The sequence below is a fragment of the Aureobasidium namibiae genome (genome assembly GCF_000721765.1).
Source record: "Aureobasidium namibiae CBS 147.97 unplaced genomic scaffold scaffold_2, whole genome shotgun sequence".
Classification (NCBI taxonomy): Eukaryota; Fungi; Ascomycota; class Dothideomycetes; order Dothideales; family Saccotheciaceae; genus Aureobasidium; species Aureobasidium namibiae.
This window is the reverse complement of record NW_013581207.1, coordinates 2,213,293-2,238,309: the sequence shown is the minus strand read 5'-3', so window position 1 is coordinate 2,238,309 and position 25,017 is coordinate 2,213,293. Positions and strand designations below refer to the sequence as shown.

At 52.0% G+C, this 25,017-nt stretch overlaps 7 protein-coding genes across 7 annotated transcripts; 4 read left to right on the top strand and 3 right to left on the bottom strand.

The window, feature by feature from the left end:
* Positions 1-15: 15 nt before the first annotated feature.
* Positions 16-2,356, top strand: M436DRAFT_37469 (dolichyl phosphate-D-mannose:protein O-D-mannosyltransferase-like protein; the record flags this gene model as incomplete). The annotated part of the gene is made up of 3 exons (XM_013575188.1): positions 16-156; positions 211-894; positions 953-2,356. 3 exons carry the CDS (start codon positions 16-18, stop codon positions 2,354-2,356), a joined length of 2,229 nt encoding a protein of 742 aa, XP_013430642.1.
* Positions 2,357-3,472: 1,116 nt separating this feature from the next.
* M436DRAFT_39029 (FH2-domain-containing protein) lies at positions 3,473-9,072 on the top strand (the record flags this gene model as incomplete). The annotated part of the gene is made up of 3 exons (XM_013575466.1): positions 3,473-6,313; positions 6,455-8,146; positions 8,203-9,072. The coding sequence occupies 3 exons, from the start codon at positions 3,473-3,475 to the stop codon at positions 9,070-9,072; spliced, it is 5,403 nt and encodes a 1,800-aa protein (XP_013430920.1).
* Positions 9,073-9,698: 626 nt separating this feature from the next.
* Positions 9,699-11,120, bottom strand: M436DRAFT_78992 (uncharacterized protein; the record flags this gene model as incomplete). Its single annotated transcript, XM_013576016.1, has 2 exons — positions 9,699-10,501; positions 10,553-11,120. 2 exons carry the CDS (start codon positions 11,118-11,120, stop codon positions 9,699-9,701), a joined length of 1,371 nt encoding a protein of 456 aa, XP_013431470.1.
* An 834-nt stretch (positions 11,121-11,954) lies between these two features.
* On the bottom strand, positions 11,955-13,373 carry M436DRAFT_37851 (uncharacterized protein; the record flags this gene model as incomplete). Its single annotated transcript, XM_013575257.1, has 2 exons — positions 11,955-12,059; positions 12,117-13,373. The coding sequence occupies 2 exons, from the start codon at positions 13,371-13,373 to the stop codon at positions 11,955-11,957; spliced, it is 1,362 nt and encodes a 453-aa protein (XP_013430711.1).
* Positions 13,374-13,599: 226 nt separating this feature from the next.
* On the top strand, positions 13,600-14,232 carry M436DRAFT_70146 (NADH dehydrogenase, alpha subcomplex, subunit 8; the record flags this gene model as incomplete). The annotated part of the gene is made up of 4 exons (XM_013575812.1): positions 13,600-13,619; positions 13,668-13,895; positions 13,943-14,075; positions 14,137-14,232. The coding sequence occupies 4 exons, from the start codon at positions 13,600-13,602 to the stop codon at positions 14,230-14,232; spliced, it is 477 nt and encodes a 158-aa protein (XP_013431266.1).
* Positions 14,233-16,079: 1,847 nt separating this feature from the next.
* On the top strand, positions 16,080-17,441 carry M436DRAFT_37919 (uncharacterized protein; the record flags this gene model as incomplete). Its single annotated transcript, XM_013575266.1, has 4 exons — positions 16,080-16,259; positions 16,324-16,431; positions 16,495-16,719; positions 16,785-17,441. 4 exons carry the CDS (start codon positions 16,080-16,082, stop codon positions 17,439-17,441), a joined length of 1,170 nt encoding a protein of 389 aa, XP_013430720.1.
* A 614-nt stretch (positions 17,442-18,055) lies between these two features.
* On the bottom strand, positions 18,056-23,314 carry M436DRAFT_38400 (uncharacterized protein; the record flags this gene model as incomplete). Its single annotated transcript, XM_013575352.1, has 1 exon — positions 18,056-23,314. The coding sequence occupies one exon, from the start codon at positions 23,312-23,314 to the stop codon at positions 18,056-18,058; it is 5,259 nt and encodes a 1,752-aa protein (XP_013430806.1).
* Positions 23,315-25,017: the final 1,703 nt, after the last annotated feature.

The following is a 25,017-nucleotide window of genomic DNA, read 5'->3' as shown; positions in this document are numbered from 1 at the left end:
GTTACTTCATCCAACATGGCTGCGACGAACCAAGGATTCGCAACCGGCGCAGACCGCGATGCTGCTGAGTTGAGGAGAAGAGCCGCGGCTCCGGCACAGAACGGTGCTGTTCAACAGCAGCAGCAGCCCATCATCGACGACAAGAAGAAGCAGCAGGTGAGTAGACCTCTCTCTGACTTGATACGCACACGAGCTGACCCGTGTCATCAGGTCAAGAGCATTGCAAATGTCATCGACGACTGGGAGCCCGTCTTCGCACCCATCATCTTCACCGCACTCGCCTTCTTCACCCGTTTGTGGAAGATCGGTCTTTCGCCCATTGTCACCTGGGACGAGGCGCATTTTGGTAAATTTGGCAGTCACTACCTCCAACGCGAGTTCTACTTCGACGTTCACCCTCCGCTGGGAAAGATGCTGGTTGGCCTTTCGGGTTATCTGGCCGGTTACAATGGTACCTTTGAGTTCAAGTCTGGTGAGACTTATCCCGAGGAGATCAACTACGTCTTTATGCGCCAGTTCAACGCAGCTTTCGGTGCTCTGTGCATTCCCCTGGCCTACTACACTGCAAAGGAGCTCAACTTCCGCAAGACCACCACCTGGTTCGTCACCCTGATGGTTCTGTTCGAGAACTCGTACGCCACCATCAGTCGCTTCATTCTGCTCGACTCTATGCTTCTCTTCTTTACTTTCACCACTGTTCTCTGCTGGGCTCGTTTCCACAGACTCCAGAAGCAGCCCTTCTCCGCCCAGTGGCTGCTGTGGCTTTTGCTGAGCGGCCTCTCAATCGGCTGTGTCTGCAGTGTCAAGTGGGTTGGTATGTTCGGAACTGCTCTGGTTGGTCTGTACACCATCGAGGACCTGTGGAACAAGTTTGGCGACCTCAAGATGCCCAAGGTATGCTACAATGGCGATATGGTGATGAATACAAATTTGCTGACATGACATCTTCCAGACTGAGCTCGCAGCTCACCTCGGTTTCCGCGTCGTCGGTTTGATTGTCATTCCCATGATCGTTTACATGTTCTCGTTCTACATGCACTTCTTGATCCTCGAGAACAGCGGTCCTGGTGATGCTCAGATGAGCTCTCTCTTCCAGGCCAACCTCAAGGGTACCGAAGTCGGAGTCGACAGCCCGCTCGAAGTCGCCCTTGGCTCTCGTGCCACTCTCAAGAACATGGGCTACGGTGGTGGTCTTCTGCACTCGCACGTTCAGACCTTCCCCGAGGGCTCGCAGCAGCAGCAAATCACTTGCTACCACCACAAGGACGCCAACAACGACTGGTTCTTCTACCCCAACCGCCACGAGCCCGAGTTCGATGCCGATGCTCCTCTCAAGTTTGTCGGCAACGGCGATACCATTCGTTTGATCCACGCTCAGACTGGCCGCAACCTGCACTCTCACTCGATTGCTGCTCCTGTTACCAAGGCAGACTACGAAGTTTCGTGCTACGGCAACACTACCGTTGGAGACACCAAGGACCACTGGGTTGTTGAGGTCGTCAACGACGCTTCTTCGCGCGATTACACCAAGCTCCGCACTCTCACCACCGCCTTCCGCCTCAGACACGTTGATCTCAACTGCTACCTCCGTGCTGGTAACGTCAACTTGCCTCAGTGGGGTTTCAAGCAGATTGAGACCACCTGTGTCAAGGAGAACCACCCTCGCGATGTCTACACTCACTGGAACGTCGAATCTCACTGGAACGACAAGCTCCCTGCTGCCGACACCGGTGCCTACAAATCTCCTTTCCTTCGTGACTTTATCCACCTGAATGTCGCTATGATGACTTCCAACAATGCCCTTGTCCCTGACCCGGATAAGCAGGATGACTTGGCCTCTGCTCCTTGGCAGTGGCCTCTCCTCAATGTTGGTCTCCGCATGTGCGGCTGGGACGACCACATTGTCAAGTACTTCCTCCTCGGCAACCCCTTCGTCTACTGGGCCAGTACTGCTTCTATTCCCGCTTTCGGTCTTCTGGTCGCCTACTACCTGATTCGCTGGCAGCGTGGTTACAACGAGCTGTCCCAAAAGGACATTGATCAGATCCACTACGCCGGTATCTACCCCGTCATCGGTTGGGTTCTGCATTACGCACCTTTCATGGCCATGGGTCGTGTCACCTACGTCCACCACTACTACCCTGCTCTTTACTTTGCTATCCTCTGTCTCGCTTTCTGCACCGACTGGGTGACAAGCCGCTTCCCTCGCGCTGTGCAATACGGCATCTACGCTGCCCTTTACACTGTTGTCATTACTCTGTTCTGGATGTTCAGAGCCATCACCTTCGGTATGGAGGGAACCCACACCCAATGGACCCACCTGAAGTGGCTCGAGTCGTGGCGCATGACCGATTAGAGGAGGCTTATGTGGCATGAGTGACTCAAAAAGCAGTCACTGCATTTGGGGACAGAAAAAGGAGTACGGAAAACATATCGGTCTCGACATAGGCAAAATGTGGAGTTCACAGGGTCGTATGCTACGAGATGGGCAAGACGAAACATTTTCCTTGGTATAATTTTCCTTTTACAAGTCGAACAGAATATCCTTTTCCCTTGTTCCCTCGATCCCCCATCCAGTATACCGGTTGCATAGTGCATAGAGTTCAACGACTACGAAGGACTCGAACCATGACGTACGCGATACAGCACTCTGAGTGGCTAGAGCACCTAGTCCAACTGCCTCGCATCTGTGCCCTCAAGTAGTATGAATGCTGACTCACTGAAGCCTCGTCCATCGGAGTTTATTTGTTGCATTGCCCAAATGTGGAGATCTTGAGCTCTTGTCAAGCCACATGATTCTTTGTGTTATACACTGGCAGTTTTGTAGCTATGTCGGTGCTATCTGTTGGAGCATAGAGTGAGCGTATAAGGTTTTGAACAATCTCCAAGGAATGTGACTGTCTGAGACAAAGCTGGCGGGCAGATGAAGTAGGATGTTCGTTGAAACAAAGGCGGAAGACGCACGGACCTGAGACGGTTGCGGGCTAACCCTGAAGTCGAAAATGTGGGGAGGGCGAGCGAGATACGGCAAGTTTGATGAATGTCGGCATGTCGCCCTCGACCTTTGTAAGCCGAGTGCTGAGAGAGAGCTCGTGACAGCAGCAGAGACAGCGAGTAATACCTGGATGTACCGAGCGACTTGACGTGGCAAGAGCGTGGGAATTCAAGGAAATAGGAGGATACCTCTCTCGAGAGTGATCATCAGGGCAGTCGCCAGTCAGCCGCTTTGTGCTTCTTTCCCTTTCGACCCGAGATTGGATTGAGAAGGCATACGACGCCGCCAATCTTTTTTGCTCCTTCCTGGAAAGACCCCAAACCCTTATTGATAGCGCAAGAGTCGGCTACCTGGACCCCTTGTTGGCTACGGCATCTGTTTGTTGGAGAAGCTTGTCGAGGACGGAGCTCTTTTTGGACAGCCACAACCAACACGGACACGGCGCACCTGACATGAACCTCTCCCACTAAAGCGGCCATGTTTTCTTCGGGCTCGGGCGATGCCAAAGGACGGCAGACATCGGGCGGCAAGTCCTTCTTCTCGCGCCGTCACCACAAGGACAAGCACAACGAACACGTGCCCGACAGTCCCTCGCTGTCTTCCAACTGGTCGCAGAACCCCCTACCACCTGTGCCCCCTCCGCACCAACAACACCAGTACCACCAGCAGCCCCCCTCGTCGTCGCATTCGCACTCTTCGCGCCAATCCATCGACCATGGCGGCGGCCTCATGACTGCCATCCCGTACGACAGTGTGACGCGAGATACACGGTCGCCAGTACGAGTCGACTATTTACCAGAGCACCCTTCACAGCTACCTGCGCCACCGCGGCCGCCGCAACATGCATCACAATACTCGCTGGCCAGCACTGGCCGGACGAGCTCATACGAGAACTCAATACATTCGCAGTATGACCAATATCCTGCCTCGGACAGGGCCAGCGTACGCTCTAGTCACAGCCATCGCACGTCCATATCCATGCACCCACAACATTCGCCATCTTCGTTCCCCAATATGTCGCTTGATTCGACCACCCTCCTTCCTCAATTAGCTCCTTCATCCACCCGTGGATCTCAGCAGAATGGCTTCCTCAGCGCCAACCAGCCCTCAGCTTTCAGCTCTACCGCATCCTTCACCCCTGACGGTTTCAATCTCCAACGACCGACCGACGATCGCATAATCGAGAAAGAGTTTTTGGACCTCATGCACAAGCGTGGGTGGAAGAGCTTGCCTGAACAGGCGAGGAGACAGATGGAAGCATACCCTATAAACAAGAAATGGACGTTGGTACATCAGGACAGGCTGGCCGAATGGCAGGGCGAACAAAAGAGACGTGCGCACGCAAGGACGTCAATCAATCCGGACTCGAGCTTGGGCTTACTGGGTCGCGCGGATGAGGAGGGAAGTCCTGAATGGTATGTTCGCAAAGTCCTCGACAACTCGATCAGCGCGAAGCAGTTGCAAAGTTTGGCCGTCAGTTTGCGTACCCAGCCAATCGGATGGGTCAAGGCATTTGTGGAGGCACAAGGTCAGGTCGCTTTGGCAAATGTGCTGGGCAAATATAATCGCAAGCAGACCACCGGTCCGACTAATGCTTCTGTTAACGACAAAGACTTGGACCGCGAGTACGACATTGTCAAATGTCTGAAGGCTTTGATGAACAACAAATATGGTGCAGATGATGCTCTCGAACACGCCCCTATCGTTAATGCTCTCGGCGCATCTCTTATTTCTCCTCGACTCAATACCAGGAAACTTGTCAGCGAAGTGCTCACCTTCCTGTGTCATTGGGCAGAAGGAAGAGGCCATCAAAAAGTCCTCCAAGCTCTGGATTCGCTAAAATCTACGCAAGGAGAAAATGGTCGCTTCGATGCTTGGATGCGCATTGTTGAAGTCACTATCGATGGCAGAGGCAAGATGGGCAGTCTGGTCGGGGCCAGTGATGAAGTCCGCAGCGGTGGCATTGGTATGGAGAACCTGCTCATGGAATATGCTGTGGCTTCCCTGTTCCTCGTCAACATGATTGTTGATGCACCGGAGAGAGATTTGCACTTGCGATGCCATATCCGTGCTCAATTTACAGCATGCGGTATCAAGCGCATTCTCAACAAGATGGAGCAGTTCCAGTACGATATCATCGACAAGCAGGTTGAGAGATATCGGGCGAACGAAATCATCGACTACGAAGATTTGCTCGAGAAGGAGAACCAGGTCGATGGTCAAGAGCCAGAACCCCAGGATCTTAGCGATCCTGTACAAATTGTTCAAGCGATCATGTCCAAGGTGAGCGGCAGTCATTCGGCGGATTACTTTGTGTCGTCTCTGCAGCACTTCTTGCTCATGAGAGACAACGAGGCCGAGGATAGACTTCGTATGTTCCAACTTGTGGATGCTATGTTGAGTTATGTGGCTATGGACAGGCGATTGCCTGATATGGATCTCAAGCAGAGTCTCAACTTTACTGTCCAAAGCTTGATGGACAAACTGTACACGGATTCTGAAGCTCGACAAGCAAGAGACGAAGCCTTAGAAGCTCGCCAGATTGCCGAATCAGCATTGGCAGAGCGTGACGAGCTGAGAGCCCAACTTGAGCTCGGTGCAGATGGCTTGGTCAAGAAGCTCACACGCCAGCTCGAGGAACGTGATTCAGTTGTCCAGATCCAACAACGCCAAATCGAAGGCCTGAAAGCGGAGCTTGCAGAAGTACAGCGCGTGAGAGCTCTAGAATTGCAACGAAACGAGCTCGAGACCAGAGAGCTATATCTTATGCTGCGTGACGCTCAAGATATCGCAGCTTCATCAGCGAAGAACGGCAACAAAAATGGGGTTGCAGCTGATGCAACCCAGATGCAAGGTATCCTGGATCGTGAAAAGCTCATGGACCGTCTGGAGATGCAGCTTGAAAGAGCAAAGACACAGGCAAAACTCGAAGGCAAAGTCTGGCAACAGGTTGACCCCTCGGATAAGCTCCGTGAACTGCGTGAGAAGATGGATGGCCCTGGTGGACCCACCGGAGCACTTCCCGAGAGCTTGCCTGATGGTTACATCGGAAGTGTTTCCAGAACAGCAAGAGGCGGCATCACTCGTAAGCCGCTTCCTAGTCAATCTCAAACAGACGGCGATGTATCGCTGGATGAGGATGACGAGGATGCCACTGTGTATGAGAAGCCTCGTATTGTTGAGATGAAGCGCCCGAAGATCAGCTCGGCTCATGCTCAGGCTGGTTATCTCAACGACATTGTTAACAAAGTACGCCGCATCGATGCCAGCGACGATGAAGAAGACAGTACGGTCACTGGCCCTTCACACTCCAGGAACGTTTCCACCCAATCCAGACATGTGTCGTCGCAGTCCAGACATGTCTCCTCCCACTCAAGAAATGGATCTGCTCAGCACGTCAGGAATACATCCGCTCAGCATGTCAGAATCCCTTCTGCTCAGCTCAAGGCAGACGGCGAGATCAAATTCGATGGCGCAGTGCCTCCACCTCCTCCACCAATGCCTGGCTTTAATGGAGCTTCTGCTCCGCCTCCACCACCTATGCCTGGTTTCAATGGCGTTGCTCCTCCCCCAGCCCCGATGATGCCAGGCTTCAACGGAGCTGCACCTCCTCCACCGCCTATGATGCCAGGCTTCAATGGCTCTGCTCCTCCTCCGCCACCCCCACCGCCTGGTATGGCTGGATTTTCTTCTGGCGGCCCACCACCGCCTCCAATGCCTGGTTTCTCAGGCCCGCCTCCCCCGCCTCCACCAGGAATGCCCGGCTTCTCTACCGGCGGTCCTCCTCCGCCCCCGCCCCCGCCTGGATTTGGCGGACCACCACCTCCCCCTCCTCCAGGCATGCCGGGCATGATGGCTGGTGGACCACCCCCGCCGCCGCCTCCTCCAGGAGCACCTCCTATGCCTGGAGCCAGACGCGGCGGATTCTTGCCTCAAGCTCAATATGCAGCTACCTCAAGCATCGGTATGGGAGTTGCAAGACCTAAGAAGAAGCTCAAGGCTTTGCATTGGGAGAAGGTCGATTCTTCCGAGTTCACCATGTGGGCTTCGCATGCACCTACACATGAGGCGAAGGAAGAGAAGTATGCCGAACTTAGCAAGAAGGGTATTCTTGACGAGATTGAGCGCCTGTTCATGGCCAAGGAGATCAAGGCGATTGGCAAGAAGGAGAAGAAGAGCGACAAGAAACAGATCATGCCCAGCAACCTTATGCAGACATTCCAGATCTCACTGGCAGTCTTCTCGCAACGGCCGTTGGAAGATGTTGTCCGCATGATCATTCACTGCGATAAGGAAGTGTTGGACAGTCCTGTCGTCATGGATTTCTTACAGAGAGAAGACATGTGCACAATTCCTGACAACACATCCAAGCTCATGGCACCTTACAGCAGAGACTGGACTGGACCAGATGCACTGAAATCAGCGAGAGAACAGGATCCTTCGGAACTGACGCGCGAAGATCAGATCTACCTCTACACAGCCTTTGAATTGCACCACTACTGGAAGGCCAGGATGAGAGCATTGGCATTGACCAAGAGCTTCGAGCAAGAATACGACGAGGTCTCTGACAAGCTGAAGACGGTCTGCAACGTATCAGAATCCCTCCGTGACTCTGTTCGTTTGATGCCTGTCTTTGGTCTCATTCTAGATATCGGAAACTACATGAACGACTCCAACAAACAAGCCATTGGTTTCAAGCTTAGTTCGCTCGCTCGTCTTGGTATGGTCAAGGACGATAAGAACGAATCCACCCTGATGGACTATGTCGAGCGTGTTGTGCGCAGACAGTATCCTCAATGGGAAGGCTTTACGGAAGACATTGGCGCCGTCGTGGGAGCTGCCAAGTTGAACGTCGACCAGCTGATGGTTGATGCTAAGAAGTACATTGACAACATCAAGAATGTGCAAATGTCCTTGGATGCTGGTAACCTCAGTGACCCACGCAAATTCCATCCCGAGGACAGAGTCAGTCAAGTGGTTCAGCGATCAATGAAGGAGGCAAGAAGAAAGGCAGAACAAATGGAGTTGTACCTCGAAGAGATGAAGAGAACCTACAACGACATCATGACCTTCTTTGGCGATGACAACCAAGACGAATCGGCGAGGAGAGAGTTCTTCTCCAAGCTGGCTAATTTCGTCAATGAGTATAAGGTGAGATCGAATGAATTTGATATGACTACTGAACCTTTTACTAACGTCCATCTCAGAAATCGCACGAGAAGAATACCGCTCAAGAGGAAACACAACGGCGCAATGAAGTTTCAATGCGTCGCAAGGCCCAAGCTAGTCAATCTGCTCTCGAGAAGGCCACTTCAGATCCTGCCGGCCCTCCTTCACCAGCTTCGCAAGGTGCCATGGATACGTTGTTAGAGAAGCTTCGCGCCGCCGCTCCTGCTACTAGAGATACAAGAGATCGCCGACGACGAGCCCGCCTCAACGAACGCCATCAACGCCGTGTAGCTTCTGGTCAACAAATGCCTGAGATCGCCGGCGTAACATCACCCACAGACGATGGCGATTTCCTCTCACCAACTTCGGATGTCGCACCAGATCGTCCATCAACATCTGACAGCACAACACTTGCTCCTCATGTCGAAGAAAACGACAAGGGTGCCATCAGCGAAGGAGAAGACGTCGCAGATCGAGCCGCCAGCCTTCTGCTTGGCCTCCGCGGCAGCACAGGCGACAACGACGAACCGCCTCTCCCCCGCGACGGCGAAAATCTGCGCGTCCGCCGCCGTCGCGATCACGCAGAAGGTGAGCGCGAGCGCCGCCGCCGAAGACGTGCACCAGGCACCAGCACCGCCTCCACCGACGGACGACCCCAAACCGGCATCAGCGAGGCCAGCGCCGATCATCATGACGATGACACCAGATCTGAGATTGGAGATTCCAGGTCAGAAGCAGGCAATGGAGATGTTGGGGACGGATTGAAGATTGATGTGCAACTCATGACGCCGTTGGCTAGTCCTGCGTTGACGTCTCCACCTATCACTATTGTTAGTCCGCCGTCGCCTACGAACACTGCAGAGAAGAGAGATATCAGCACGCCGATTGGGAGCCCGAGGTTGTCTTGAGCAATAGAGGTTTGATGAGTTTTGGGGGTTGGTCTGAGTAAAGGTGTCTCTGTTGGATTCTCGTTCTTGCATACAGCAAGCAAACCAACCTATTGTAATCTTTGTCGTTTTTTCTGTTCTTTCCTTCCATCGCATCAATACCTAAGCGTTTCTTGTTTTCTTGCATTTCGTCATTGGTGGGGTTTCTAGCATTCGTATTTCTTGAGGCGTTTTTGTGAGAGGTGTGGGTTTTTTTTTTTTTTTTTTTTTTTGCATTGTAGAAGAGAAGCAAACACAAATACTACCTTCAATTGACCAGCTGTCATTCTCTCTCTCTGTGGTCATTACTCCGGTTTTAGAAAAGCTTTCATGCATCTATAAAGGAAAGAGGTGCGCACGGGATGCCACGAAAGGGAGCCGATTAGAGGTTTCCACTGTGGAAGGATTGAGTCGCGTTGATGGGGGTTATGGAGGACATAAATTTCCCTCTTGTATGCCACAGGAAAGAGAGAGCAAAAAAAAAGAGAAGAAAAACGCCGTATTCCCAAAAATACTGATGTCGTTAATGTTTCCCCCCTGACTACTTTTATGCCTGCCCAATGTGTTGTTCCTCGTCGAGCAATATCTCTCCTCTCTCTTCTCCCTCTCTATCTCCTCTGGTTCTTGGAGCGAGCCTGCAACTTACGAGCCAACTCATCTCCCGCAGCGCCCAAACGACGAACACCAGGCTGAGCCCTGGTGAGATCGCTCTTAGGCACAATAGTGTAGGTTCCGAGTCCACCATCCACACGAGCACGATTGGTGACCGTAGGATAAGCCAAGGCAGCTTTTCTGGCCGCTGCGGCACGAGCAGCTTTGTCGACAGTTTGTGTGCTGCGCATGGGTTGCTGGCTGGGATCGTAGGTGGCCTCGACGAACTCGCGCTTGCGGAAGTCATCGGTGCGTTTGAGGATTGGTCGTGTCCATTCGCCAACGAGTTTTTCGGCTTGGCGACGAATGCCCGGTTCGGCTTTTGTGCTGCGGGTGTAGAAGTGGGTCACCTTGCCGATGCCTGAGGCCACCAGTGCGTCCTTTGAGATGGGCAGTTTGGCCAGGCAAGCAAAAAGTTCGCGTTGAATGTTGTAGGCAGGCAGAGAGCCATCGTTGAGAGGCTCGAGGAAGAAGCGCACGGACTCGAGGAGGTTGATGTCTGGGTCGACGAGGGCGTTTTGGAGGGTGTTGCGGTTCAGCAGGGCGACAACCTCTGGGAGGAGCTTAAGCTTGTGCATAGCAGGCTTTCCTTCGTCGCGGGCTTGTGTGTCTGCTTGGGCGGCTTCGGCCATGCGACGGCGCATTTCTTCGAGTTCCGTATCGGCCATTTGCTCGAGGTCGATGCCGGCCTTGCGCCTGTTGTTTGTCTTGGGTTTCTTGAGGGCCTCATCCAGCTTGCGAGAGAATGCTTTTCTGCGTCCTGTGATGTGTTAGTACGGTATGGTATCCTCGACTTGCAGCAACAACTCACTCTCTTCTGGCGTCAGGTTCGAGTCGTCCTCGGGGCTAGGTGTCCTCTTCTTGCGCTTCTCGCCAGGAGCCTTTGTCTTTCTCCTACGTCCTTCATCCTCTCCTTCGCCATCAAAGTCTCCACCATCCCCGTCTGCACGCTTACTGCGCTTAGGCTTCTCACGACGACCCTCTCTGCGCTTCTTCTTGCCCTCACCATCAGCATCATCGCGCTTGCGCTTGTGCTTTCCCAGCAGCGCAACACCACTGGCATCAACAACTCTGGGTCTCTCCTCGATAGCAATGGCATTAGGATCGAAGTCTTGGAACTGGGCCTCGTCGACATCACTCAGAGCGTCAGAGTCTGCGTCATTGTCGTCGTTGTCGGCGGCGCCGGGCATGGACAGTTCTGGGTTTTGGTCGTCTTCGGCGAGCTCGGTGTCGAGGTGGGGGTCAGCGATAGGAGGAGTGCGAGCAGAGTCTTCTTCTTCGATCTCGGGGCGGAGAGGATCTTGGGGGTCGTCGTTGCCAGCTGGTTCGTGGCCGACGTCGTTGACGGGAGGTGAGTCGGCGCCTGGAAGATCTTCCATGTCGGCGGTGTGTGTGTAAGAGGTTGTGTAGTTCAGTCGCGAAGGGTTCGTAAAGTTGGTTGATGCGGATGGGCGAGTGAGAGATAGAAATTAGATCGAGATTGTGGTTGTTGCTTTGTTTTCTGAGCTGGTCGGTCGCGCCTTCCTCCAGCGTGTTCAGGTTGACGTCGTGCCTCCGGATTTTACCGCAGACTCTCCTCCATCACAAGTTTGAGGTAACCAGCGACGTTAAGCACAACGAGCACATCAAGTCACTTCACATATACACAATGTTCGGTGAGTGGTAGAGTCGCTGTCATCTTCTGCGCACCATACTGACTGCATCATAGCACCCCAACAGCAGAGCAAGGCCGAGATCGAGGTACTTTGATTATGACGGCGCGCATTCTACATCCAGGCGCATACTGACATCTAATCGCTAGGCTCAGGAGCAGTCCGCATCTGTCACTGTCAAGCAAGCCTTTGCCACTTGCGTCCTTCTCTACCTCTGTACGATTTCCCGACTCTCCTTGTCAGCCAGCACAGTCTAACACCCTCCCAGCGCCTTTCGCCCTCGAATACATCCAGAAGCTCGTTTAGAGTCGCTACTTCGCTCTCCTACTAGTCACGATACACTTGTAACAACATACTGTACAAAATGTTATGATCTGAACCGTCCGTATATTCGTCATAGACGGCGCTCGCCAAACGCTCTACCTAGGTAGCCTTCTATACTTCACCTACAGCGTGTTATCCTGTAGCTGCGGTCCACCCGGTCTTGAAGCATGATAGACGACAAGAGACTAGAATGTATATCGACATGTGGTATCATATTCGTCAACTTTCTCTTGCGCCTTATTTGCTGGGCTTGCTAGCAGCTTCCCATTCCTCATACTCCTTCTTGATTTGGTCCATCTCTTTGCGCAAGTGCTGGATCTGTGTGTCGTAGTCTTGAAGAATCTGTTCGCAATGTTAGCATGCGCCGTCATGGGTATTACACATTTTTCAGCATCTCACCTTCTTTGCCTTTTCAATCACCTGCTCGTCGAGTCCACCATTCTCTCCGGTAATCTGGCGGCCGAGCTTCTCACTCTCTTCCTGGAGCCATCTCGTTCTTTCCCGTATGGCCACCATGCGTGCCCAGATCTCTTCCTCTCTGCCCGAGAATGCTGGATCAAACACTGCCTTCTCCAGAGTCGCCAACTTCTTCTTGAGCTCTTCCTCAGCGCCGTCCAGCACGAATCCTCTGTTTGCGAGTACTTGAGCGCGAACCGCCAACGCAAGACATCTTTGACTCAGACCAATGTGCTTTCTCTTGGCTTCTGCCGCTCTGACACTCAGCACCAACTCGTGCTTTTGCATCATGGCTCCCAGACTGTTGTTCATCTCATGTAGGCGCATCTGCAGTTGCTTGACCGCTTCCACCTGTGTCTTCAAACGCGTGCCCAATGCTTCAAATCCTTTTGCGATTACGGGTACGGATCCTGGCGTGGGCTTGTTGCGCAGAGCCTTCTCCCACTCGCGTTCATCGGCATTCGGTGGCATGCTGATGAAAGGAGTCTGTTCTTCAGGTACTTGGACGTAAAAGTAGTGTTGCATCATGCATTCGGCAGTTTCGGGGTTCCATTTCTGAGAGATAGACTCGATTTGCTGGGGAATGGTCTTGTCGCGTGGAGGAGCCATGGACTGTTGGTTGAATCCGATGGTTGAAGATTTGTTCACGAGGGCCGAGGGCAAGGCGGACATGGAGGCACTGAGCAGAGAAGCACCTAGAGAGTTTGCATTGTTGGTTCCAAACATGCCGGGCTGTTGTTGCTGAGGTTCATTGGTTGGCTGAGCGAAGAGGCTGCCCGACTGCTGAGCAGGTTGTCCGAAAAGACTCGCATTTTGCTGTGTTTGAGCGCTGTTGTTGTTAGTAGAGCCGAACATGCCGCCAGATTGCTGTTGCTGCTGCTGCTGTTGTTGTTGTTGCGGCTGTTGTTGAGGTTGCTGAGCGGATGCGCCGAACAGAGAAGGGGTAGAAGTCTGCTGTGGAGCAGCACCGCCAAAGAGGGATGGAGTCGACGCCTGTTGCTGGTTCTGCTGGTTCTGCTGTGTTGCGCCGCCGAAAAGCGAAGGAGTTGTGTTGGATTGCGCGGGCTGAGCCTGGCCGAATAGAGAGGTTGACTGAGCGGGTTGTGAGGATTGAGTGTTGTTGTTATTGTTGGCATTGCCGAAGAGTGAAGTCCCAGAGGACTGCTGGGCATTGTTGCCCAAATTGCCGAATAATGACATGGTTGGTTGTTTCGGGAAGGCACGCCGCGAATGCAAGGGAGGAAGGAGCTTGGAGCTCTACAGCAAAGAACGACGCGCTTTCTGTTTGCTAGAGCAGCGTCGGCGTCGCGGGTTGCTGAAGCATCTGGACCAATCGGCTGCTCCCGAGCGCGCTGACGGTCGACTTCCAGCTTCACGCCTATACAGCAACCAGAGCCAGCCTCACGTCAATTGCACAACATTCACCATGTCCGCCCGTCAACCAAGGTCCGCATACTGTTTTTCGCTCCAGATTCCACCCTGACACGCGCGCAGATTCAACCAGCACACGCTGATCGACACCACACCTCTACCCGACGACATCCCCAAGGTCCAAGAAGTTGGTGCCAGTTCCGCTCCTCTGCTCTCGGCCTCGTTTTTCATTGGCGCAAGATGCAAAACCTACAATGACGACTACATGATGTGCAAGGCCGAGGCCAACGGCAAGGGAGAGCTCGACTGCTTGAAGGAGGGCCGCAAGGTCACCAGATGCGCTGCCAGCGTGTATGTCGTTTGCCCTTTACAACTACACATCTTCTGACCTACGATAGCCTGAGCGACATTGACAAGCACTGCCTCGAGGAGTTCAGAAAACACTGGTCATGCCTGGACAACAACAACCAACAGCTTTGGCAGTGCAGAAGATATGAGAGACCTCTGAACAAGTGTGTCTTTGACAACCTGGTGCGTTGCATTGAATCTCCAAACCTTTGGGTTCGTATCTCTAACCACAACCGTTGTATAGAAGCTGGACAAGACCATCCCAGGAACCCCGGCAAACGAGCTTCCTGTCCACGAGCGCAAGAGACAGACATACGCTCACCACAAGACTCTGACCTAGACCACTTTCACACCTGTACGATACCACAATTTCAAACCTACTTTCGAACGCTCATACACGACGCCTACATGGAGGCTGGTACTCACCCAAGAGCCCGACTTGTTCATATCAAAAGACAAAAATGAATCCCTCGAATTAGACGGTGATCAAACACTCCCATTGCAAAAGCCTCTTTTCCTTATGTGTACAAACGATCTCGAACTGGTAGGTTGTGGAGGAAGATCATGTGAGTGTCAATCACAGATGTTGTAGTACTACCTGTTCTTGTTTGGCCTGAGCGTTTAGTAAAGAAGCCTACAACTAAGTTATGCAGATGCAAGATAAGTCATGAAGTGATTGTATAAGAAGGATGAAGTTTCATCGCATGCCAATCACATGGTCTGGCTGAACAATCAGCCGTCTTTCGCTATCGCTTCCAGAAGACATACGTGTAAGCAGTCCAACGCAATCGTCCCGTCATCACAGGCGGTCTGAAACAACCCAAGATACGATTTTCCTCCGTCAGATCTTGCAAGCCACATACCACAATCTTGCATATAAGACGGCCCTCGTATACACAGCCCAGCCAGGGGTCATGTCACGGAAACGTAGGGTTCAAGTAGATGAAGCAAGACCCTGTCTTCACTTCCCAACTTCCAACCAATAACGTATTTTACCGCATCAGACTAAATGTCGCAACAATTTCCACTCTTCTTCAGCCCTGTCGTCTTGCTTCTCTGCTGAAAGTGCGATACGACTTGTAAGACTGCGAATCGCGTCTTTTGCTCGTCTTTCGATGCTTCAGGTTTGTGCTGCCGAGGCATTGCGGAGCCAAGATCTTGTTGAATCTCGCTTGGACTTGTCCAGGTCCTCTTGTTTTTACGCGCGAAGGATCCAAAGAATTTCGAGATTTCCAAAGGCAGCAACAGACGCGAAATTTCTTTGCATGTGCTCTTCATTTACGTGCGTATGAATATATGCAATGATTCAGAGACATGACTTATGGGGAGTGCAAGCATGGCAATAGGCCATGTTTCCCGTTTTGGGTGCGCCCATGACAACAACTGCCAGGCGAGCGAAGGAGCCGGGAAGCATGCCCGTTGGGTACCCTGGCTATTTAACGAATATGCAAGCCAATTCAAGCCACTGGTTTCTGAAGCAGTGAAGATCACTGGGTGTGCTGGAAGGTTCAACATGCACTCTCACAATTTTGGTTTAGCGAGGCAAGGCTCAACAACACAAACAGTGCGATTTGACAGCTGAGCGAGTGGGCAAAAAGGGTTTGGCGCAAACGCAACGACACGACCCGGCTTTTCTCTCGCGCACCAACGAAAAAGAGGCTTCCCCGTTCGTTCCTAGAGTCAAGGTGTTCACCTTTCTTTTGTACATGATTCGGAACCGAAAAACAGTAGCCCTCTGCAATCACCTCGGGGAGTCCAAGCACCTGGGTAGTGTTATCTGAAACGGTCGACGGCTCTTTAACCGGGTTTAGGTTCGATCAACCTGGTACACAGCATCCTTGCCGGCGTCGGGGCAGACGTGTAAGCAATACGGATGCTCGTTGACGAGGAACGGAGGCTGAAATATTCAAACGGTTCCTTCTAGCGAAACTTTGGAGGATGGAGGGGGGCGCGCGCGCGCGGCGGATCTGCAAACCATCAACTTGTGGGCTTTTTACAGAGAGCCCAGCTAGATATGAATATACTTGGGTACCCATTCTCCCCTCCTCTGCTGCTCTTTGCGAGTTTTGCGACTACAACAAGATACACATTTGTCTGAGCATCGATCCATCTTCGGCGGCGAGTCGTGTCGCTCCATCCACAGCTTTGGGCCCTTGCAAGGGCTGCCTGACAACCAAACTTGCGAACATGGGACATTACGTTAATGGCTTCTACGTCTTTTCTCCGGTATCAGCAGACGACCGTGCTGGTATACTATATGTTGCGACAATCCTGAGTTTGATCTTCTCCGTGCTCACCCTCATCGTGCGATACCACATCCAACGAAGGACCTTTGGACTCGATTTCTGGTTCATTTTCGCTGCGACGGTATGTTTGCTGGATTTGCGTCTGCATAAGCGCGTTCAAATGTACTGATCGGCATCTGCGGTAGATTGTTGCATTAGGTCAATATGCAGCTATATTCGTAGGGCTGGACAACTATGCTTTGGGCAGGGCTGTCCATCTCATGTCCAAGAGTGATCAACTCAATGCAGCGAGGGTATGTATTCCCCAACTACAAACATCGTCGCGTTCCGTTTACTGACCTTTGCTGTGCGATTAGTCCGCTATTGCAAGCAATTGCCTTTTCCTCATCGCAAACGCTCTCTCAAAATGTTCAGTCATCTTCTTCATGAAGCGCCTCTTCTCCACCGACAACAGGACCGCACGAACCCTCTGTAACAGCTTACTAGCTCTGGTCGCCGTGTGGGTAGTAGCCTCTATACTAGGCCTCAGCATCACCTGCGGCCCAGCCACCAAACTCGCCCAACATCGATGCGATGGACAGGTTAGTTCCCTCTCTATTCTTGCTCTTACTCAAAAAGATGGACATGCAACTAACCCACCTCAAAGATCGCGCGATGGAGCGTCGTCGCAACCTTTGACTCGCTCTTCGAAATCGCCATTTTCCTCCTCTCAATCATCCTCGTCGTTCCCTTGCAAATGACCTCCGAGATTAAGATTTCCGTAATCTTCGCATTCTGCTTCCGCCTCATCGTCGCCGTATTCGCCATCATACACGTCTACTACATCGCTCAATGGAGCACTTCCTCCGACCCTAGCATCGCAGCAGTCTACTCATTACTCTGGCAACAAGTAGAATTGGGATACGCACTCATGGCCGCCACAATACCAACATTACGATCCTTTGTCAGAGGATACGAAAAAGCAATGGGTTGGGAAAGCAGCTACTACATCCGCAACACCGCTTCTCGCACCACTGGCACCTACGCAATGAGCACGATGAACAAATCGCGACATGAAGAGGAAGGAGGAGGAGGCCAGGTTATCGGCTTGCACAGAATGGAAACGAACGACACGCAACCCCTGCGTCCGGATCGCCAAGGCTACAAAGCTAGCATCTATGGTGGAGGACAAGGAGCACTGGGCAGTGAGGTTTCGGATGCGAATATGCCGAGGAGAACAAAGAGTAGTGGGAGTAACGATAGTCAGGAACCGATCATCCGCAAAGATGTAGAGATACAGGTTTCCTCCGAGGCAGCGATATAGGCCTAATTGTTCTCTTTTGCTGCTTTTGGCATTTTGGATTCTTTGTGGATGGCTTCTTTTTCTTTTTCATGCAAATGATACCAAATCAACGTCTTTTCTCTCCCTTTTTTTCTCCAATCCGCGGACTCATCTCCTTTCTCTCTCTATGCTTTCGCCCGTAAAGGAAAATGGTTCGCAGGCCGAGGATGCGTGGTTATTGAACCCATGACTCTGCTCTCCACCTTCGAATCAATCATCGAGTCATTTTCCGCGTATCCGATCCCGGCCTCTAAGTTAGATAGCCGCCTAGAACACGTTCATCCGCCTCGGGGTCTCCGGCTCTTTTCGACGCTAGAGAACCGCATGAAAACAAGATCGCGTGCTTTGGAACAGATGTTAGCGAGGATAACGCCTGACTCGGACGCCGAGAGAACACAGATGTGTTGACTGCCAACGTTTTGAAGCGATTGAGGACATTGCAAATGCATTATTGCAAAAGGGAGAAATGATATTTCTAGTGTTGAATGATGCCACGCTATACCGCTCATGCAAAAACCCTAACCAAGCGCCACTTGTATATGCCTGGTTCCTGAACTCCGTATGTCTACTCATATAATGCCCTCTGTACAAACAAATTATCCCTGGATAGCAGCCTGCGGCACCTCAGCAGCATACTGCCCACACTTTGCCATAACCTTACCAAAATACTCTGTAACAAAACTTTCGGTGTAAAACTCATGCTGCTGACTGTGTTCCTCAACAAGATTATGCGCCAACTCATGACACAGCGTCACGAACCAATACACCGCTGCCTTTTGCTTACCCTCTCCTGCTGCACTTCCAAAGCTTGGCCAATGCAGTTGCAAGAAGTAGCGTAGATTGCAGAAGATGGATCCTTGGCGATTAAATGCAATGCTGTTGCCAGACTCATTGTAGTAGATGTGCAGGGACTGTGGGCGGAGGAGGAACACGTTGCCAATGTCGAGCAGCAAAGCGGCAAATGCGTTGAGTTGGGCAGCGTGAGCTTGTAGGAAGGTTGCTCTAGAAGATGCGGGAACAGCGTTGGCGAGGAAGATCTTGACGCCTGCTGAGGTGTTGCCGATAAAGGATAGGTCTTGACCGGGATTTGCGTCGCAGTATGATGGTGTCTCCTTGACTGTGTTTTGGGAAGGAGGAGAGAAGAGTGCGGACGAGTCGTGTGCGCGCGAAGAATTGACTGCCGAGATCAGGTTTTGTGTGATCTGATGGGGCGGAGTAATCTTTTCGGGTTGCTGGCTGACTGTGGACTTCTTCACGACTTGTCCAGGGTTCTCAGTATAAGGTGGCGGAGCATCAGAGGGTCCCCCTCCAGATTGAGGCGCGTCTTGCAACTGCTTCTGGCGTTGCTGCTGCTGCTCTTGCTCACTTGGGCCGGACTCGAATCCGAGTTGTCTCTGGAGGTTGGAGAAGAAGCCAGTACCTCTCTTGGGACGCTGCACAACATTAGTCTCTGGTGAGTTGTCGAAAGCACCTGGGATCGGCTTGGCCTTTTCAGGGGTAGCCTGCGGTGCTTGAGGTGCGTCAATAGCCCGTGTCTGTTGCTGGGCGTTCCATTCAACCTCGCGCTCTGCGATCTTCTTCTGCTCCTCTTCAATTTGCTGTTGTCGTTTGTTCTCAGCCATGCGGTTTTCGGCGGCCTTCTGACGTAGGATACGGTCTACGTTATAGCCCTTGGTCTTCAAGCGACGCAGGTCACTCTCCAGAATCATCTCCAGAGCGAGAAAGTCTTGCTGCTTCGGTCTCTTGAGCAAAAGAGACATTATCGCACGTGCGACCTCGTAAAAGTCAGGACGAGCGGTCACAAACAGTGTGGCGTCCTTCTTTGTGTCTCTATGCAGGGCAGCTGTTCTCTTCTCTTTGTACGTCGCGTTGTACCCACGCAATGTCTTGGTCAAGGTCAACGAGTTGACAACCTTGACAGCCAGCACTCCTTCAAGCCACTTCGAGTCGTGGCGGATTACCTCTGCAGTATGATCGTGCAAGAACAGACGACAACGCTCAACGATCAGGTTCTGGAGCTTGGCTGCACTAGATTGATCGGGGAGCAGACCGCCCATCCGCTGATCATCTTCGATCAGGCTACTAATCCAGGTGGCTCCAAGACCAGCGTACAAGTTCTCGAGTATTTCTTCCTGAGGACCAGCAAGCAATCTCTCCTTGAAAAGGCGATAACTGTAGAAATCATCGACGAGGATGATACTCGATGGCACGGCCAGATGCCACTCCTTGATAGCTGATTCATTCTCCTCAAAGTAATCGTGCTCACCCTCAGTCACTTTACTAGTGGTGGGCGCAATTTCTTTTACGGCAAGCAAACAGGGAGAACGCTTCAGTGCAGCCCAAAGCATTTTGTCGTTCTTCAGACCACTTGCATTGTCTGCTATACGACGCAGAAGACTGAGATATTTTTCCTGGCCGAGAGTACTCAACAAGCGAGAAGGCTCACGAACGAGCATGCCAGCAAGTTCCGGCGCGCTGGGTTCATGCTTGGAGCCAATCTTCAGCAGGAAGGAGTTGGCCTCGGACCCAAAGTCGACGAAATCAAAGATCTCGCCATAGGTAGCGCTGTCGCCCAAGAAGCAAGCTCTGGGAGCGGTGTAGCGGAGATTCTCGCTCTTCTCATTGCCAGAACCCGATTTGACGATGGGAATGATGCGAGACTCTCCCAGCCTCTCTGCAAGATTACCGGCTGGACCGATCTCATTGAGGCGACCTGCAAAGTAGCCAAAGATGTTCTTAGCGTCTGTTCGACTCTTGGGTGGGTTCTTGATAAGGTTCTCAGCGCAGATGGCAATGGGAGGATTTTGCTCTACGTTGAACAGAGCAGCATGCTTCTGCAGATCGTCTCGAATGATCGGGAAGCCAAGGATAGCAGACCTCTTGTTGGCAAAGCATTGTGTGGGTGTCGCCAGCTTTTTCAGATCACCGCCTTGAAGCGGTAAGAACGGCACCGTGACTCGCTCGACTGGGAAGGTGCGATATCCATTGGTGTAGTGGTTGGTGATGTAGTACTGTAACGTCTTTTCGTACAACCTTGAGTCACCCTCGGCAGCTGCTTTTGTCATGATTGGTATCAGGTCTTGAACACCAGGGCAAGCCTTGAGCCCTAGTACACTCAAGAATTTCGATTCTGGACTACCTTTGCGGAACTCGCCAGGCCAATGCAGAAGTGGCAGCCCGAGCTCTCTCAGGACGGGCAGTGGCTCATACAGATCCGAGACCTTGTATAGCTTGCCCTCTGTGGTCTTAGAATCACCTTGAACCTCCGCAGGACAGATCGGCGTCTTACGCAGTTTCTCGTAATCTTCAGTGGGAATATCTGTCTGAACACTGACAAGATATTTGATCAAGTCAACATGACTCCACTTGCCCTCAGCAGCACCTGAAGATTTCGCCATGAGTCTGTCGAAAACTACGGACAATTCCACAGTCTTACGAACTCCAAGTGGTAGAAGGAACTTCTCCTTGACACCCTGGAGACCATGAACAGTAGGCAGATCGTCAAATAGTTTCACGGAGGAGAAGTAGGACTGAGCTGGCTTGCGCATACCAAGCTTGGTAGGTATGACTGTTCTTGGCTCAAGAAGTTGCACAACAGTACCCTTCGAGGACTGGCTCAGGCCGTCCCACGACTTGGAGACCACAGAGAGCACCTGTCCAGAGAAGTTGGGCGATATGGTGATGCTTTGCTCAGCGGTAAGACCTGCGCCATCCTTCTCGATCAGGTAACGTAACCAAGGCACGATCTGGATTTCACTCCAACCAAAAGCTTCAAGCTGGTTCTTGGGTATGTTCTTGACGAAGCGGAAAGGTATAGTTGTAGATGGAGCAGGAAGCTCAGAAGGGATTTTGCTCGGATTGGGAAACGAGTCAATGCTCCCCAATAGCAAGACTGGACCAGGATACGTGCTACTGTATTCCTCGGCAATCGTGGCAACAGTACCATCGAACAGTGAGCGAAGCGCGGAAACGTCTATTTCGTCTTTGCTCAACTTGCTAGCTGCCCACTTGATCAGTTCAGTCAACTGCTTCTCTTCCAAAGCTCGAGCTTCCAACTCTTTCTTGATATCATGAGTAGTGATATCAGATAATAGCCCGTACTCTTTGAGGTTACGCATGAAGACTGAAGCTTTCTCCATGATTTCGTTCGGGACCACTGGAATGCCATCCACGAAACTAAGATCTTCGGTCGCAACACGAACCTCAAAGCTAGGAAGTACACCACGTGTAGACAATAGATTGATAGAGCCTTTCGAGTTGCAAGTCCAGAAGGCTTCTTCGATGATGGAACCAACCTGAGATGATGGTGTTGACTCTGAAAAGGTGTATTGCTTGAAAGTGTGGATAGCGGATGCCATGACAGCGTCGAGATCTTCTTTTTGAACCTTTTTCATGCCGGAAGCTACCATTTGACGCTCGAGCTTGGCCTTTAGCTCGGCCATATCGCCTGTGTAGGCAACTCGACATGCTATGCCAGCGACTCGTAGCATCTCCACGTTCCAGTCCCGAACCCAACGTGCATTCAAGTCAATACTCTCACGTTCGACTGTGGGGATGACAGATGGTGCGGAGATGTGAGCAAGGAGACCAGTCGTCTGCGCAGTAGGGAAACCGATAAACACACGTCCGTTCTTGCTCGGAAGCACAGAGGCAAAGATTTCAGATGCCTTGCCGGATGACGAGCCTGAAAGAGTGGCCATAGACACTGCACTCTCATCATATGAGGATGTCAAGATGGCGATTTTCGTATGCTTTGGCGGAGGCTTTTTGGTAGCACGTTCAAGTTCAGCAGCCAGAGTCTTGTTGACGTATGTTTGTACATTGACAGTGCTGATCCGCAAGAACACTGAAGCAGTACTCGTGCCTGCGAGATCCTCAGATATGGCTCTCTGGACAGCTTCTTCTTCTTTCGCAGCTCGTTTGGCGGCCGTACTAGGACCGGCCGCAGCGGATGCAAAGCGACTGAAGAAACCTCGCAGTGACTGAGTTGGTGGCTCTGATGATGGCTGTAGCTGTTGCTGAACGCCAGCTACACGCGTCCATCCGATGACATTGCACCACTTCGCATCGATCTGGGCGTTCTGGTATTCCACACCAACAATCTTCATGAGGCCCGCTTTTGTCTTGGGATTGACATCGGCTGGGATACTAACATCAGCCGACGGGGCCATCTTCTTGTTGAGAGTGATCATATTCCATTGGTCGACCCATAGCTCAATAGACTGGAGGCCGACGAAGGTGAGACTGGTGGCAAGAAATTGGCAGATGGATATCAGATTTGGTACAGGGGATGTTGTGTTGCGGTAGTCGAGAACAAAGGCAGTCTCGCCTGTTGCTTGTTCTTTCGGTAGCTTTCCCCTTCTGGTGAACAAGCTGTTCCCTTTCCAGTAGAATGCCATGGTCTGGTCTCCTGAACTGACAAAAGGGTTCTCACAGTCGGCAAAGACACTGTAGAAACCAACACCAAAAGCACCAATCTTTGTCTCGTCTGGGTTTCCTTCTGCGATTCTCTTTAAACGTTGCCAATCCGTCTCAGCAAAGGACTGGCCATTGTTGGACACAAGCAGTCGTTGTAGGGTATGGTTGGTCAGGACGTGCTTGAGTTGAGCGGACGGGTCGCTGGCGGGTGGTACGGGGACGCTCGGTGACGGTAGAGTTTCGAACTTGATCGAGACCTTGGTAGCCTGAGCATCGGCAGCGTTCTGGATGAGCTCGCGCAAAGTCGTCCATTCTCCCGAGTATCTGGCCAGGACCTTGTCGATCAATGCTCGAGTGTTGACCGTAACGGCCTCTTCATCGAGGCCGGAGCCCATGGTTTGTTCGCGCAAACGCGCATAGTCGATGGTGCCTGCCATCTATGTGTGTCCAGTGGCAACTTATAGCATGAGCTGAGAGACCAGTGTCCAGCAGTGGCGAGGGTTCGGGGGTTGATGTCGAGCGGTGAAGGCGGTGCAGTATTCGACGTTAGAATGGGATAATGCTCGAATTATTAGGTAGTCAGAGGGAGTGGTCAAGTCTTAAAGGATACAGCTTTCGAGTCGAAGCGAGAGTGGCACATGGTTCCTTCTGGAAGAGAGACAAAGACATCCGCGCCTCAAGGCACTTGCGCCTTCCTCGACGATATCCCCGGATTTAGCTGAAACAACACCCTCTAATCGCCGCATGACGCCTCGCGGCTCCGGAGCCCTGCCAAGGCTAGGCCGAAGATTCTCCGTCTACAGACTCTTACACCGGGCGTCTCTCATTTCTCTTCTTTCTTTCTTCAACTCATTACCGGTGCTTATTGTAGGAGTATCCTTCGCGAACTTTGTTTCGTTCCAAAAGGTTTCTCCTCTACACATGTACCGCAGACAGATGCCAAAGCGCCACAGCTGGAGCAACTAGGGTCAAAGTCATTTGATCTGATGATGTATCTGTTCCTTACCGGTGTCGCTACAAACCGCCCTGAAACTTGTCTTCTTCAAGCTGCCTATCATTGTGATATCAGAGCTTGTCTCCGCTCGTTACAAGCAGCCACGCTGTTCTGCGACATATTATGCAGTTCTGGGCCAAGACGCGTGACTCGAACCAAGCCAGGGTGCTGCCGGCAACAGCTAATAACGGACATCCAGGCCGAGCTAGCATATGTTCAGGTGCTTCAACCAGGTATCTGTAGGCTCGTGTTAGATGTCCTGGCTGCCTGGTAGTGCTCGCTATGCAATTCATTGGGCTGTGATTGAAAAAGACAGTCAATACCGCGTTCTGTGTTTCCCTTGTCTCGAAAGTGCAAAGAACACGACTTTGCTCGAGTTTGAAAGAGACTTCGAACTCGAAACTCAGCGCCCTGAGCCTGACTATATATTTTGTCTGTCTCAAGCTTCGGATTGAGATTTGCGTTCTTCTCATCAGATGGCGTCGTACAACATCCACTTTCTGAAACCATGTATTAGTGCTCTGCACGCATGCCTCGGTCATTTATCCACTAGTCTGTGAAACACTCGAGACTTAACCTGACCTACGACAAATTGTTACAGCCGCGATCAGTTTCTGTTACCCCCATTAACTACTAGCCTACACCCTGCGATGCAACCCCATCTCACCGTACGTCCATTCCGTCCACGTGAAATGCTCGCGTCGAGAGAGCATGAAGCAAGATGCGTCATGACGTGTGGAGACCCCACATTCCGATTTGTCTCCACCGCTTCTCGTCGATCACAAAACGACCTCCCTCGAGTTGACCTCGTGCCTGTATCACCGGTTCGTATGCGAGTTATTTCCTTACGTGCGAGCGGCTCTGTCAGCTGCACGAGCCCTATGGACAGCCTCTGACTGTTGTGTCCGAGGAGCCAAGACCTGGATAGAGATGCCGTCACTTGAAGAGGTCGCCCAACCTTGACAACTTGAGGCTTGAGCGACAGTGCTTCGCCTGCTGCGCCTAAGAGTACTGCCAAATGTTTCCAGAACAAGGCGGATAGTCTCTCAAGTCTCATTCGAAGCGACAGTGACACGCTACAAGTATGGGCGCTTTACGAAGGACGAATGAGCAGCAAGATCATACTATTCTGGTACCACATGTTGC